At 35.6% G+C, this 12,973-nt stretch overlaps 2 protein-coding genes across 2 annotated transcripts in view; one reads left to right on the top strand and one right to left on the bottom strand.

Annotated features, from left to right (window-relative positions):
- Positions 1-12,419, top strand: part of LOC108736307 (putative mediator of RNA polymerase II transcription subunit 26) — a 25,933-nt gene extending 13,514 nt beyond the window's left edge. Inside the window, exons 2-11 of the mRNA XM_018468681.2 lie at positions 5,873-6,044; positions 6,408-6,580; positions 7,123-7,231; positions 7,519-7,568; positions 7,664-7,708; positions 7,772-11,224; positions 11,281-11,598; positions 11,667-11,777; positions 11,837-11,900; positions 12,166-12,419. Of these exons, the coding sequence (XP_018324183.1) occupies positions 5,873-6,044; positions 6,408-6,580; positions 7,123-7,231; positions 7,519-7,568; positions 7,664-7,708; positions 7,772-11,224; positions 11,281-11,598; positions 11,667-11,777; positions 11,837-11,891 (4,486 nt within the window). The 3' untranslated portion in view covers positions 11,892-11,900; positions 12,166-12,419. The remainder of the gene's footprint in view (positions 1-5,872; positions 6,045-6,407; positions 6,581-7,122; positions 7,232-7,518; positions 7,569-7,663; positions 7,709-7,771; positions 11,225-11,280; positions 11,599-11,666; positions 11,778-11,836; positions 11,901-12,165) is intronic.
- Positions 1,478-2,617, bottom strand: LOC108736308 (phospholipid phosphatase 6). The gene is made up of 4 exons (XM_018468682.2): positions 2,451-2,617; positions 2,249-2,389; positions 2,096-2,195; positions 1,478-2,038 (listed from the first exon to the last, which is right to left on the bottom strand). The coding sequence occupies exons 1-4, from the start codon at positions 2,454-2,456 to the stop codon at positions 1,638-1,640; spliced, it is 648 nt and encodes a 215-aa protein (XP_018324184.1). The 5' UTR covers positions 2,457-2,617; the 3' UTR covers positions 1,478-1,637.
- Positions 12,420-12,973: the final 554 nt, after the last annotated feature.

Below are 12,973 nucleotides of genomic sequence, written 5' to 3'. Positions count from 1 at the left end.
ACGCTATCTAACAAATTTTTTGGCAATACGCCCCAATGGAATGTTAACGAAAATAATAGCTCATTCAAAATTCTCAGACGCCTCCAAAAATTGTTGTGTCCTTCTTTTATAATTTCATAATTAAATGTAGTGACGTAAAGCAAGTTCGTCATTTAAAAAATATATGCGTACAACAAAATTTTTTCGTTTCATCTTACCTTTTACTTACTTTTCCGATAAATATAAAGCCATTATCGAAATTCTTTACAATATATAAAAAAATATTTATAAAACTGCTTGACGTGTTGATTGAGTTTATCTACCTACAGTTAACTCATTAATGAACCTTGGGAACCTACACTTAACAGGTATCTAATCAGGAAAGGTTTAAGGTGGATTTTGCTGATAACTTTGTACAAATTAATAAAAAATTATTACTTAATATAATCTTTTATGTATCCAAAGACCCTGAAATATAGCTGAAAACTAAAAAACAGTTAACAAGATGGACGCTATTCTGCAGGCTCCACAAGTCAATGTAAGATGGATTTGAGCCTCACTGGCGAAGGCTCAGTTTTATTCTTTTATAAATTTTCATCCTTCAGGTTTTTCCAAAACTAGTTGTTACAATTAATTATTCTTTTTAAAATGGGCTTCTAAATTAACAGTGTCCAGTGTCTCAATTAGATTTAATCCTTCAGCAATGGGTCAAGACCATTTGCAATGGGGAAGAACGTACAAACTATATAAAAATGCAAGGTGAATTATGCAGTCAAAGCTTTTTGAAGTTCTCAATCAACAAGTTGATAAAATTTACCCAAATAAATTTAAAATTCTAAAAGGAACCAATTTCATTTTCGGTTGCCCTTTTGCTGATTGCGGTTTCATTTGAAGAGAGAAAGCGACATTTTCGTCGCTTCCTTGTTTACGAATGCCTCTGGTACACTTATTATAAAGTTAGTGTTGTCGTCGGGTAAAATAAAAATATGAGTGCTTTCAGCACAGGTCAAACTTTAACTCTTACTCTCTAACTGTTGCTGTCACTATGACAATGCTTTAAACCGCGTGAATATAAAGAATTGACCCAAACGTTTTTCAAACAATTTTTAACACAGAAAGCGATTAAACAAATTGTTCACAAAAGTGAATTTCGACCACTCGAAGCAGAGGTGCAGTTGTAGCAAACAGTGACTGATAGGGGGGAAGAACTTGCTTTACTAATGAATATTGTAGTCATGTCACAGACATACAATAGAGAATATTCATTATTTTTATTGGGGTTTCTTCTTTTTATTTCTAAACAATTTGAAATAACTGTGCATTGGTTCTTTACTGAAGTATATGCATAGAATCAAAATAAAAAAACCACTCGTTTTCCAATATGTTGCTTTTTTGTGGCTAATTTTACTATTACTCATAATTACAAAAATTAATATTTGATTACGTCTGAATAACTAGGGGTTGGGAAATTAAAAAACAAAAAAGAAATCGGTAAAAATGTAGTATAAAATCTTTATTTAATCGTCTGTAAGGAGTAATTCACAAAAAATCATAAAAATAAATTTAAAATAATTGACAAACAATCCGTAATGTTAAAGACATACAGAAAATTATGTATGCTATAAACTGGTAACAGTTCATAATCTCACTATCAATTATTATACATGGAATTCTCCACCTTGGAGCTTCTCATCAGTTAATGAATTCCACATCCATAATGCGGTTTCTTGATCTAACCATAAGAAACCTAAAAGTATTCCTTCCAAAATCCCCAGCAAGACACCAACTATTACATCCAAAACATGATGCCTATTTAGAAGAACTCTACTCAAAGACACGCTTGTGGCCCAAGACAGTACTGGCAACCAAAATATAATTGGAAGTGGGTACAAATTGCAGAAGAAATAGGCTACATAGGCTGCTCTAGATGCATGACCTGATGGAAAACTAAATTTATCAGGACCCATCTCTGCAAAGGAATCGTTCTTATTTGCAGGTGGTCTTCTTCTTCGAGTATATGCTTTTATCACAGCAATTAATACTATGTCAATAATTAAACCTGAAATAATTTTTATTTAAGTATAAAACATGAACATTACAATAACAGAACACCTACCAAGTAGCATGTTAATTTGCATTTGAACAAGAGACTTGCTAGTATAGACCCACATGAAAGCAATCCAGCATGCAAACCAAGCAATACCATGGCAGCTTATCTAAAGAAGTGTTTCAGTTTTTCTCTCCTTCAAAATATACCAAATATATTTACCTCCAAAATTTTGTAATGTGTACGTAATGATCGAAGTGGGACAAACTGGTTTGCCCACAATACAAATTTTTCTGTAAGTTTAACGTCGATATCCAATATCTTCCTAATAATTGGAGGGACATTTCGTTTGCTTGCAGTTTTCTAAAATAAAAAACTTGCTAAAATTTGGTATAATCCTAATCCCAAGTAGTGCTAAACTTACCTCCATTACTTATGGTTTTAATCAATTATAATTTACTTTGTACTCGCGTATTCATACAATTTTATGACTCAATTTATTCACATCAAATAAAAACGATAAGAGCAACGTTCTTATCATTCCTTTGATAACAGTTAAACTAACCTCCAGAATGAATTATCTTGTCTTACCTATGGTTACGTCAAAAAATCAGTAGTCACAACCATAGAAACAATAATTTAAAACTTTGTACTAGATACAAGGCAATTTCTGTTTTAAACAGAGAAAAATTAATCAAAATAAAATAGCTTCAACATAATTAGTTAGAAAAATGTAAATAGTTTTATTTTTTAACTAACTATTTTGTTAAAATTACATGCCAGCCTTCATCTTCCACCCAAACATTTCGTTTGCAGTACCTCACTATTCTTTACTTCAGTTACCATTTAGCGGAACGAAATGGACCTATCTAGTTTTAATAATTTCATTTTCTAAATTTCTGAACTATATGTACCTATTATTTAGATTGTAATAATAAAATATCTAATGTACCTACGCTATCTAACAAATTTTTTGGCAATACGCCCCAATGGAATGTTAACGAAAATAATAGCTCATTCAAAATTCTCAGACGCCTCCAAAAATTGTTGTGTCCTTCTTTTATAATTTCATAATTAAATGTAGTGACGTAAAGCAAGTTCGTCATTTAAAAAATATATGCGTACAACAAAATTTTTTCGTTTCATCTTACCTTTTACTTACTTTTCCGATAAATATAAAGCCATTATCGAAATTCTTTACAATATATAAAAAAATATTTATAAAACTGCTTGACGTGTTGATTGAGTTTATCTACCTACAGTTAACTCATTAATGAACCTTGGGAACCTACACTTAACAGGTATCTAATCAGGAAAGGTTTAAGGTGGATTTTGCTGATAACTTTGTACAAATTAATAAAAAATTATTACTTAATATAATCTTTTATGTATCCAAAGACCCTGAAATATAGCTGAAAACTAAAAAACAGTTAACAAGATGGACGCTATTCTGCAGGCTCCACAAGTCAATGTAAGATGGATTTGAGCCTCACTGGCGAAGGCTCAGTTTTATTCTTTTATAAATTTTCATCCTTCAGGTTTTTCCAAAACTAGTTGTTACAATTAATTATTCTTTTTAAAATGGGCTTCTAAATTAACAGTGTCCAGTGTCTCAATTAGATTTAATCCTTCAGCAATGGGTCAAGACCATTTGCAATGGGGAAGAACGTACAAACTATATAAAAATGCAAGGTGAATTATGCAGTCAAAGCTTTTTGAAGTTCTCAATCAACAAGTTGATAAAATTTACCCAAATAAATTTAAAATTCTAAAAGGAACCAATTTCATTTTCGGTTGCCCTTTTGCTGATTGCGGTTTCATTTGAAGAGAGAAAGCGACATTTTCGTCGCTTCCTTGTTTACGAANCTGCATTTAGGCGCCATTTTTCCAATATGGCGGTGCGAGCGGCAAATATACGAGGTGGCAAAGTTGAAATTCGGAATGAGCACCTCAAAATTTATAAAATTACCAATTTTCAAAACTCCCGGAAAACTTTCCAGGCAAAACTACCAAATGACTGTACTAATACCCAAAAATAAGTTTAATCTTTAACATTCGCAATCAGCCTCCGCTTGATATGATTGTTTAAAAATTTAAGGGGGCGCAATTGCTCATTCGCTCTTGTTAGAGAGTCGCCGCTGGTATAGACGTATGTCTTCACGTAAAGGAAAGTGTAATTGTAATATGTACTTAACATTTGCCGTAACTGCTATCACGAAACGGAATAACAATTAGCAGGAATGTTAACTTCTGACGTGCATTCAAACCATTTACCACCATTATTATAATTATTCATAACGTCATGTTGTTTGATGCATGTAAAGATCTGAGGACTGTAGTTCTAAAATTTACTGATGAATATTAATGACTATAAAATTTTTTTTGAATGAAAGGATAAAACTTATTGATCAACTTCACTCTTTGTATGACATTCCCGAACGATCATCAGTAGATTTCGAAATGTTACTTTATTTTTTCAGTTGAAATTCAATTTTTAATTATGATAATTTATGATTTCCGTAAGTATTTCGTGTTTTGTGCTTTTGTACATTTTCAACTAGTTTGATTATTTGCATTAGAATGGTTCGAGTATTTCAACAAAGGGACTGTACCATTTTAAACACTTTAACGACAATATTATTCCGACTTCAAGGAGATTTAAATAATTGCCCACGGAAGTAACTTTTTCAAACATTTTCCTCGGGACCATTCTCTTACGTGTGCAACCGTTTAAAAATGATCTAATTACACGGAAAGTTAATTTCCTCTCATTGTTGACGCTATTTAGTGAAATTTATGACCCGAAGCTGAAAATAATTTTAGAAAGTTTCCGGTAAATTAACGTGTTGGATGCATGAAAGTCTAATCATTCCAGAATGAGGTTAATCGTTGCACTGCACGCACTTTAGCATGGAATCCAGAAGATGGAAAATCATCTCTACCTTTAGGTAAACATTAAGATGCAAGATCCACTTTCTTTCGGATTTGTAATTCAAATGAAAAGAACAAAAATATATTGTACCTACGAAAAAAAAAAAACACTTGGGTGTTTCATTCCCACCAGCTACTAATGCTGGTGGGCGGACAGTCCCTCCGGACTACGCCGAAGGGTAAGGCCTCTTCAGCCTCGTTTCAGGAATCGTGGGAATGGGTGGGTGGTGGTTCGGGTGAGAAAGATGAAATGGACGAAATAAAGACAGAAGAAAATGAAAGATTATCGGAGGAATATTACTGCCCCAGAATTTACCTAATTGATCCAAGGAAACCATAGAAAAACTTAGACCAAGGCAGACAGACTAAGAATCGAACCGGTGTCCTCCCGAATGCTAAGTTATGGTCTAAACCTCTAGGTCTTACCATGTATCTACCAGAAACCCAGCGACATGGCCCTCGTTTTCGATTACAGTTAACTGATGACTATTTAGTTTGCCCAGGTCGATAATCGAGCCAAGGATTGCTTTACAGATTTTGAGATTTCGAAGTTAACAATTAACTTTATCAAAATATGGCATAGTCTACGTTATCCAAAAATAATGTAGTTTTCTATAAGGCCAGAAAGTTTTAGAATCTGTTCAGCACCTCATGGTTCTAGAGATTGTCCAAATTCATATGCTCACTTGCGCTCTCTCATCATCATCTTAGGGTCGTGTGTCCTAAGACTGATGGAACACGCACCTCCACGCTGTTCCACCCTGATCGAATCTTCATTTTTCCCTAAATCGGGAACGTCCCGCTAATAATGGTTTAAATTTTATGACCAAAAGTGCAACCCAAAGATGTATCTTCTTCTTCTTCTAGACTCCATTTCATTTTAGTCCCTTTTACACTATTTGTGATTTGTTTCAGTGGAAGAGGAGCAGTCACTGGCATGTTGAAAACTGGCAAAAAAGGCCTGTACGTTTTCGATCGTAATGGTCAACATTATCAAGTGAGTCCACCATGCGTGCTGGACTTTTACGTACATGAATCAAAACAGAGACAGGGTTTAGGAAAGAAATTGTTTGAGCACATGCTAGAGGTAAGAAATGTACCAGGTCTCGAGAGAATATTATTACGGCCTTTACAATGAAGTACCTGCCTATAAAAAAAAATAAGCTTCAAAACTAGGAACCGTTGTATTAAACCAGGCAAGCAAGGACCCTTTAAAGTAGTAATTAGGACATTAGTTCTTTGCTTCATATGGTGTATTTCATATTGTTGCTTTGTTCTGAGCACTTCCGTTTTAAAGAATTCATTTCTGGTTGACGTTATTTTAATTGAATCATTGATAGTTCAAGCAATATAAAAAAGATGCCTGGGCTACATCCCCAGGATTTACCCTTTTTAAATTTAGATTCTGTACAACATTCGAGCGTTTGCATGCAAGTATCAATAATTTTAGAAAGAAAAGGTCGAGCCTGTAAAGATGGCAATAGACAGGCCCAGTGACAAGCTTCTGGGATTCCTCAACAAGCATTACGGCTTGCAGAGTCCGGTTAAGCAGATGAACAATTTTGTCGTTTTCGACGAATTCTTTCCGAATCGACAGGCAAAGGAAGACGGCGATAGTAACAGGTACGGCATAAAACTTTTAAAAGATTTTAAATAGGCCATCCGTATTGCTGTTCACACACATTTATCCTTCAAGTATTGTTTTACCTACTGACATGTAATTCCATCGTTGCTTAATATACGTGTTACAAGTTTATCCATACGGAGTTCCTGCCTGTGGTTTTCGTGTGAGAACCACTCTCGTTTTGAGTCATAAGAAAATTTACATTCTGCTCTGATTACACCTATCTGATAATATCTTATTACAAGCGTCAAATTTCTCAGTTATTCGATTAAAATTATTGCAATAATAATGTACATGTAGGTAGTCAAAGATTGTATGCAATTGATGAAAATTTTATAATGTGTATAAACGCCTTATCATTGACTCATTTACCTACGGTGAAGTAATGCTTTCTGCTTATAGATAACAATTAATTAAATTTTAAATTAATCCCAAATTTATCCCTAATATCATCGTCATTAACCTGTCGAAGTGATGTTACATTTTAATAATCTTTTCTCGTTGGACTAATGAATTTGTTTTACTAATGAATAAATGGTAGGGCAATTTCATCTCGAACTAGAGGGGCTAATGGCTTGCAGAGTTCTCCTGCTTCGTCTTCCCCATATGGGCGCTATGGGGCACCTAGACCTCCTTGCAGTATGGGGCAGGTAATAAAAAAAAAACAAATTAATACCGTTGCAAATTTCATGAAAATTATAAACCGTTAATTTACATATTACAACTATAAAACATTAAAAAATTTTAATTACACTCTAACATTAATGCATCTTAACCACATTCGATCCTAATAAATATTCAACGAGGTTTTACTTACCTACAAAATGTTTGTAATTAAATTAATTACTAATCAACACGATATTATCTTTAAAAGTGTCTGTCATACTATTATAAAAGGGGTATTTTTTTTATTACAACTTTAAAAATTCAATTTCAGATAATACATAATCAAACTTCAGTCTTATCAAGAGCTAGTGAACCAACTGGGTAAGTGTAGGCATTAAAAATATAATAAATTGTCCATATTATAAAATCCGATTCCTTTTTTACTCTAATTTTACCCCATCCCTTTCCTCAAATAGTGTAGGTCTATTCCAACCGAATTCGCTCAATGTAGGCTACCAAAGGTAAAAAGCACCTTTTAATGAATTATTGATACATTAACAAATTTAAAATTGTCGTACGTGTAGTCCAGTACCTGTACACACAACTGTAAGTGCACCTGCAGCTTACTATACTCAAGCTCCATATGGTCAAAGCCACCCTATTGCTCCAGAACAATCAAATCATCAAAGCGCAAGACAAGAATTAGTTGAAGCAATAGACAGGAATTTTTGCGAATATCCCCCACGACAAAAAACCGGGCAAGTGCAGGGTTATCCAAATCCAGATCCAAATACCCTAACCACACAGCAAAGTTCGCCCAATACAAATCAACTAAATCCAACTCAAATAGACAATAGTAATCAACATCATGAACATTACAACAATCAACCAAATTCTGAAACTACAAACATTCAACAAGCCACGCATCACCAACAAGACCCTCAACAGGTTATGCAAGATTCTAATGACATTCAACAACAAAGCGATCAACCAAATCAAATGCATCAATTGTCAAACAATAACTACGCACAGCCAGGACAACAAACTCAAGTTGTTTGTGATTCTAATTACCAACAAGCTACTCTTAATCAGCAAATAATGCGTCCAGAATATCAACAATTAAATACTCAAAATGTCCAGCAAACAGGACAACAGCAGGTCGTTATGAATCAAACAATACCACAACATCAATACGATCAGCAACTTATTGATCAACAAATGAACCAACAATATGTACATCCCGGTCAGAATGCTCAATATTCTCCAACCATATCTCAAACCAATCAAGGGGGCTTTTCTCCTCAACAAGACACTACTCAAACTGCTTCTCCTAAACCAGTTTACACAAACCAAGTTGAAGACTATAACCAACATTATCAGCAACAAGTAGCACAATTGGCAAATGATAGTATTCCACATGGTTATGAACAACAAGGTCAAAATGCAAGCTACACTCAAAATCAGATTCATCAACCGATGGTGAATTACGACCCGAATCAACTAACTCACGTTCCAGAAACGACAGATGCGATGCCAGTTTATAATATGTCCCAGAATCCTTACTATCGTCAACCTAGTCAACATGTGACAAACTCCACTCCGTATATTCAAAATCAAGTTGCCGAAACTAACAATCAACTGAATAATTCAATCGTACGGGAAGTTACAGAAACATCCAATCAACAAAATCTCTCCAAATATGTTCCTAGAAACGCCTTTGGACTACAAGAGCCCGATCCAAGGCTCCAAAATTATTTGGACAATCAATATTCAAATAGAGAAAAGAAGAATATGAAAATGTCAGGGTTGCAAGATGTTGAATCCATGGACCAGATTTATCAACAGCAGGAGATAACGCCACAACGTAATGCATTCACAATGCATCACCCCCAAAGAATTAATACATCTCACAGCGTAGCACATGTTAAAAGACAAAGGGGTGGTGGTGGAGAGCATTACGAGCAGCAGAATGTAGTCATGCGATCTGCTAGTGGAAATATTCACAATCAAGCAGGCAATGTTACACAGGATATTGGCCAACAACAACAGTATGTGCAGCACCTACAACAACAACAAAAACAGTTGCAGGAGCCAACCCGCCCAACTTTGAAGAAGCAAGATTTCCAAAGCACCCATCAGCAACCACTGGAACAAACCCAACGATTACAAACTCATCAGCAGCAGATCATATTACCAGAAACTCAACAAGTTCAGCAAGAAAATCAACATCGATTACAACATGCACAGTCATTGCAGAGCCAGCAGCGGATTGTTCAACAAGAGCAACAGAATCCTCATTTGCTACAGCAGCAGCAACTACAACAGGGTCAAGAAGTGTCGCAGACGTCACCATTGCATCAACAACACATTAATCAATGGCAACAACAAGAATTACAACGAGCTCAGCATTTGCAACAACAACTCCAATTGCAGCAGGTTCAGGAATTGCAACAAAAGCAACAGTTACAGCACACTCAGCAAACACAACAAGCTCAAGAGTTGCAACAGCAACAACAGCTCCAACAGGCTATGGAATTGCAGCACCAGCAACATTTGCAGCAAGTTCAGCAGCTACAACCTGAAGAATTACGACAAAGACAACAATTACATCAAACTCAGCAAATGCATCATCAACAGGGTTTGGAATTGCAGCAACAGCGGCTTCAAGAAATGCAACATCAGCAACGTTTACAGCAAAATCAACAAATACAACAACAACAAGAAAAGCAGCAGCAACAACAAATGCAGCAGCAGCAACAACAATTGCAGCAGCAACAACAATTGCAGCGGCAACAACAAACGCAGCAGCAACAACAAATGCAACTGCAACAACAAATGCAACAGCAACAACAAATACAGCAGCAGGAACAAATGAAGCAGCAACAACAAATGCAGCAGCAACAACAAATCCAGCAGCAGCAGCAACAAACACAGCAGCAACAACAAACACAGCAGCAACAACAAATACAGCAGCAACAACAAACACAACCGCAACAACAAATGGAGCAGCAACAACTACTACAGCATCAACAACAAATACAGCAGCAGCAACAACAACAACAAGTACAGCAGCAACAACCACTACAGCAACAACAGCAAATGCAGCAGCAAAACCAAATGCAACACACTCAACAGTTATTATCGTCAACACAACAGATGCAGCAGCCTGAACATCTTGAACAACAAGTTCAACAGCAAATGCCAGTACGGCCACAACAACAGTTGGTTCAGGTACCAGAGCATCAGCAGCAATTGGGACGACAACAAGGGCAAATCCTACAGCCTCCAGTGCATCAACAAACACTACAAGAAAGTCAAAAACAACAGCAACAGGAAATTCAATATCAACAAACTCAACAAGGAAACCAACAACAACAACAACAGGAGCCCCAACAAACTCAGAAATATTTACCACAACATGAAGTACAAAATCAACAAGCACAATATGAGCAACAGTTGCAACAGCAAAAGGCCCAACAGCATATTGTATATCAACAACAGTTACAGCAGCAGCAACTGGAACAGCAGAAGATTCAACAACTTCATCAACAACAATTGGAACAACAGCAATTACACCAACAACAATTATTACAACAGCAACAGCTTTATCAGCCTCAATCGCTGCGACCACAGCAGTCTCAACCACAACCTCAACATAATGTAACTCATCTACAGCAATCTCACCCACATCACGTATCACAACAACACCAGGTAGTATCGCAAAATTACATTCCTCAGCAACAAATATCCGTACCATCACATCAGTCTGTTTCTGTGCCAAACACAAATCTAAATCCTACAGGTTATACAAATTACGCTACTACAACATTACATCAGACACAATCAAATACTCAACCCATTGTAAGAAAACAGCAAGAAAACGCTCATCAAAAAGTTACCCTTTACGGTCTGCCTGAGTCAGCTCGTTACACTCAATCGACGCCAACATTCTCTCAGAAACCACCGAATGGATCCATTCCAATTAACCAATCACCAGCAACCAACAGGGTGCTCCCACAAAAGCAAGAAAGCCTTCGGTAACACATCGAGAATCTTCTTTAAATACTTTTGGCCTTTAATAAATTTATTGCAGAAACGGGCTCGATTTAGATTTAATCACTAAAAGGACTTTTGTAAGAAATCCAAAGCCAAATACTGGAAACAAAACTCAGTTACCACCTCAAAATCAACAGAGCCCTAATCAGCAATCCAACACGGTTCAAGCTTTTCAATCTAATCCTGTCGTACAGCAAAGATACGAACCGCAGACTCCAATTGTTTCACAACCTCCCCAAATGCAACCAACTCCCCAAGTTCAAAATGCACCTCAGAGAAAAGCGACTCAAAATGTTCAGGTTGAGAAATTAGGAAAGAATGAATTTATAGCCGTAAATGATAAATCCATCTTCCGGTAATAATGCGTTTTTGATAAAACATTGAATTTATTATTTTGTAATAAATTCGAATGGATTATTACAGAAGGGATAGTCCAAAGAGGTATATTAAGCCTACTACTATGACCAAAGGAATGTCGGATTTTTTGACAAGAGCTAAATTTGAAAACATGATACAAAGATCAGCAGCTGCAGGGTATAACAGAAATTGGCGCTTTATGTCCAGTTATTTGTTTTGAATTTGTATTTTTATAGGGATATGCAGGCTCCTCTAAGGAAAGCGTCCCTAGCTCCACGACGTGTTAAATAATATTCTGTTGTAAGTGTAACTTTTATAACAAAACGAACTGAAAGCAGTTAAATAGAAAAAAGGATAAATTATTCCTTTTTTCCAATTCCTTACGTTACCCAAAGCAATCTCATTATTTTGCGTACTTATATCTTCAGTTTATTAATTTTTTTTCGATTCGATGTGGACTCGGTTACATCATCTTTCGTTATGAATTAATTTATTTAAATTACAATTTTATTTTTTTTTGTTTTAATTTTTATTATTTTTTTTTATTTCCGTTTATCCCGTACAGGTCCCAAATAGCCTCCCAATAATTTGCAGTCGCACATTAGTTTAATTACCAAATTCCAGTGATGTTCAGCCCGAGGCCGAAGACAGTCAAGAAGAGGATAAGCCCAAATTGGAACGTCCTTCATCCCTGTCTCTTACTACAAGCGAAGAACAGAACGAACTCGATGGAAACGACGGTGCTGAAAATGGCGAGGTACAGAATGCGGAAAAAGACCAATCCAATGAAAGAGAGGAAAAAGCTATCGAAAACGGTATCGAAAAACTTTCAGTGGTAGTAAATGACGATGAGATTAAAGTGGAAAAAGAGTTAGGCGAAGAAAAAGTCGAAATAGATGGGAAAACAACCCCAAGCGATTCCGGGCGAAAAACGCCCGGTCTCACTGCTCAGGGCTATTTCGATTTGAAATTTTACCATTCTCGTCTCTGGTAATTTTACCTGATTTACGGAAATTATTTAAACGAATCTCTCTTTTGGTAAAATAGCGGCGCTTCTTAAAAAAAAAAAAAATTAAAAGCTGTATCCATTGTCTGTCCATTTAGTCTTTTACCTGTTTTCCTGTTTAAAAGGTTGGAACGCATTCTGTACCTCCATATTTACTTCTTTTTAGCATCCATTTCTATTATACATATCTAATCTTTATAATTTATTATCTATTATCTACGTAATGTCTGCGCTTTTTTTTTTCGGAAATGTTATTTATTTATTAGGAGAAGTGTTCTATGTCAATGAACTATTTTTTTCATTTGAAATTGATAATATACCCACATTACAATGCAAACGTCTGTTGATTTTAGTGAAATTGAAATTA

Source organism: Agrilus planipennis, unplaced genomic scaffold (assembly GCF_000699045.2).
Source record: "Agrilus planipennis isolate EAB-ADULT unplaced genomic scaffold, Apla_2.0 scaffold110, whole genome shotgun sequence".
Taxonomy (NCBI): Eukaryota; Metazoa; Arthropoda; class Insecta; order Coleoptera; family Buprestidae; genus Agrilus; species Agrilus planipennis.
Note: the sequence above shows the minus strand (reverse complement) of the source record. Positions and strands in the feature narration are given on the sequence as shown.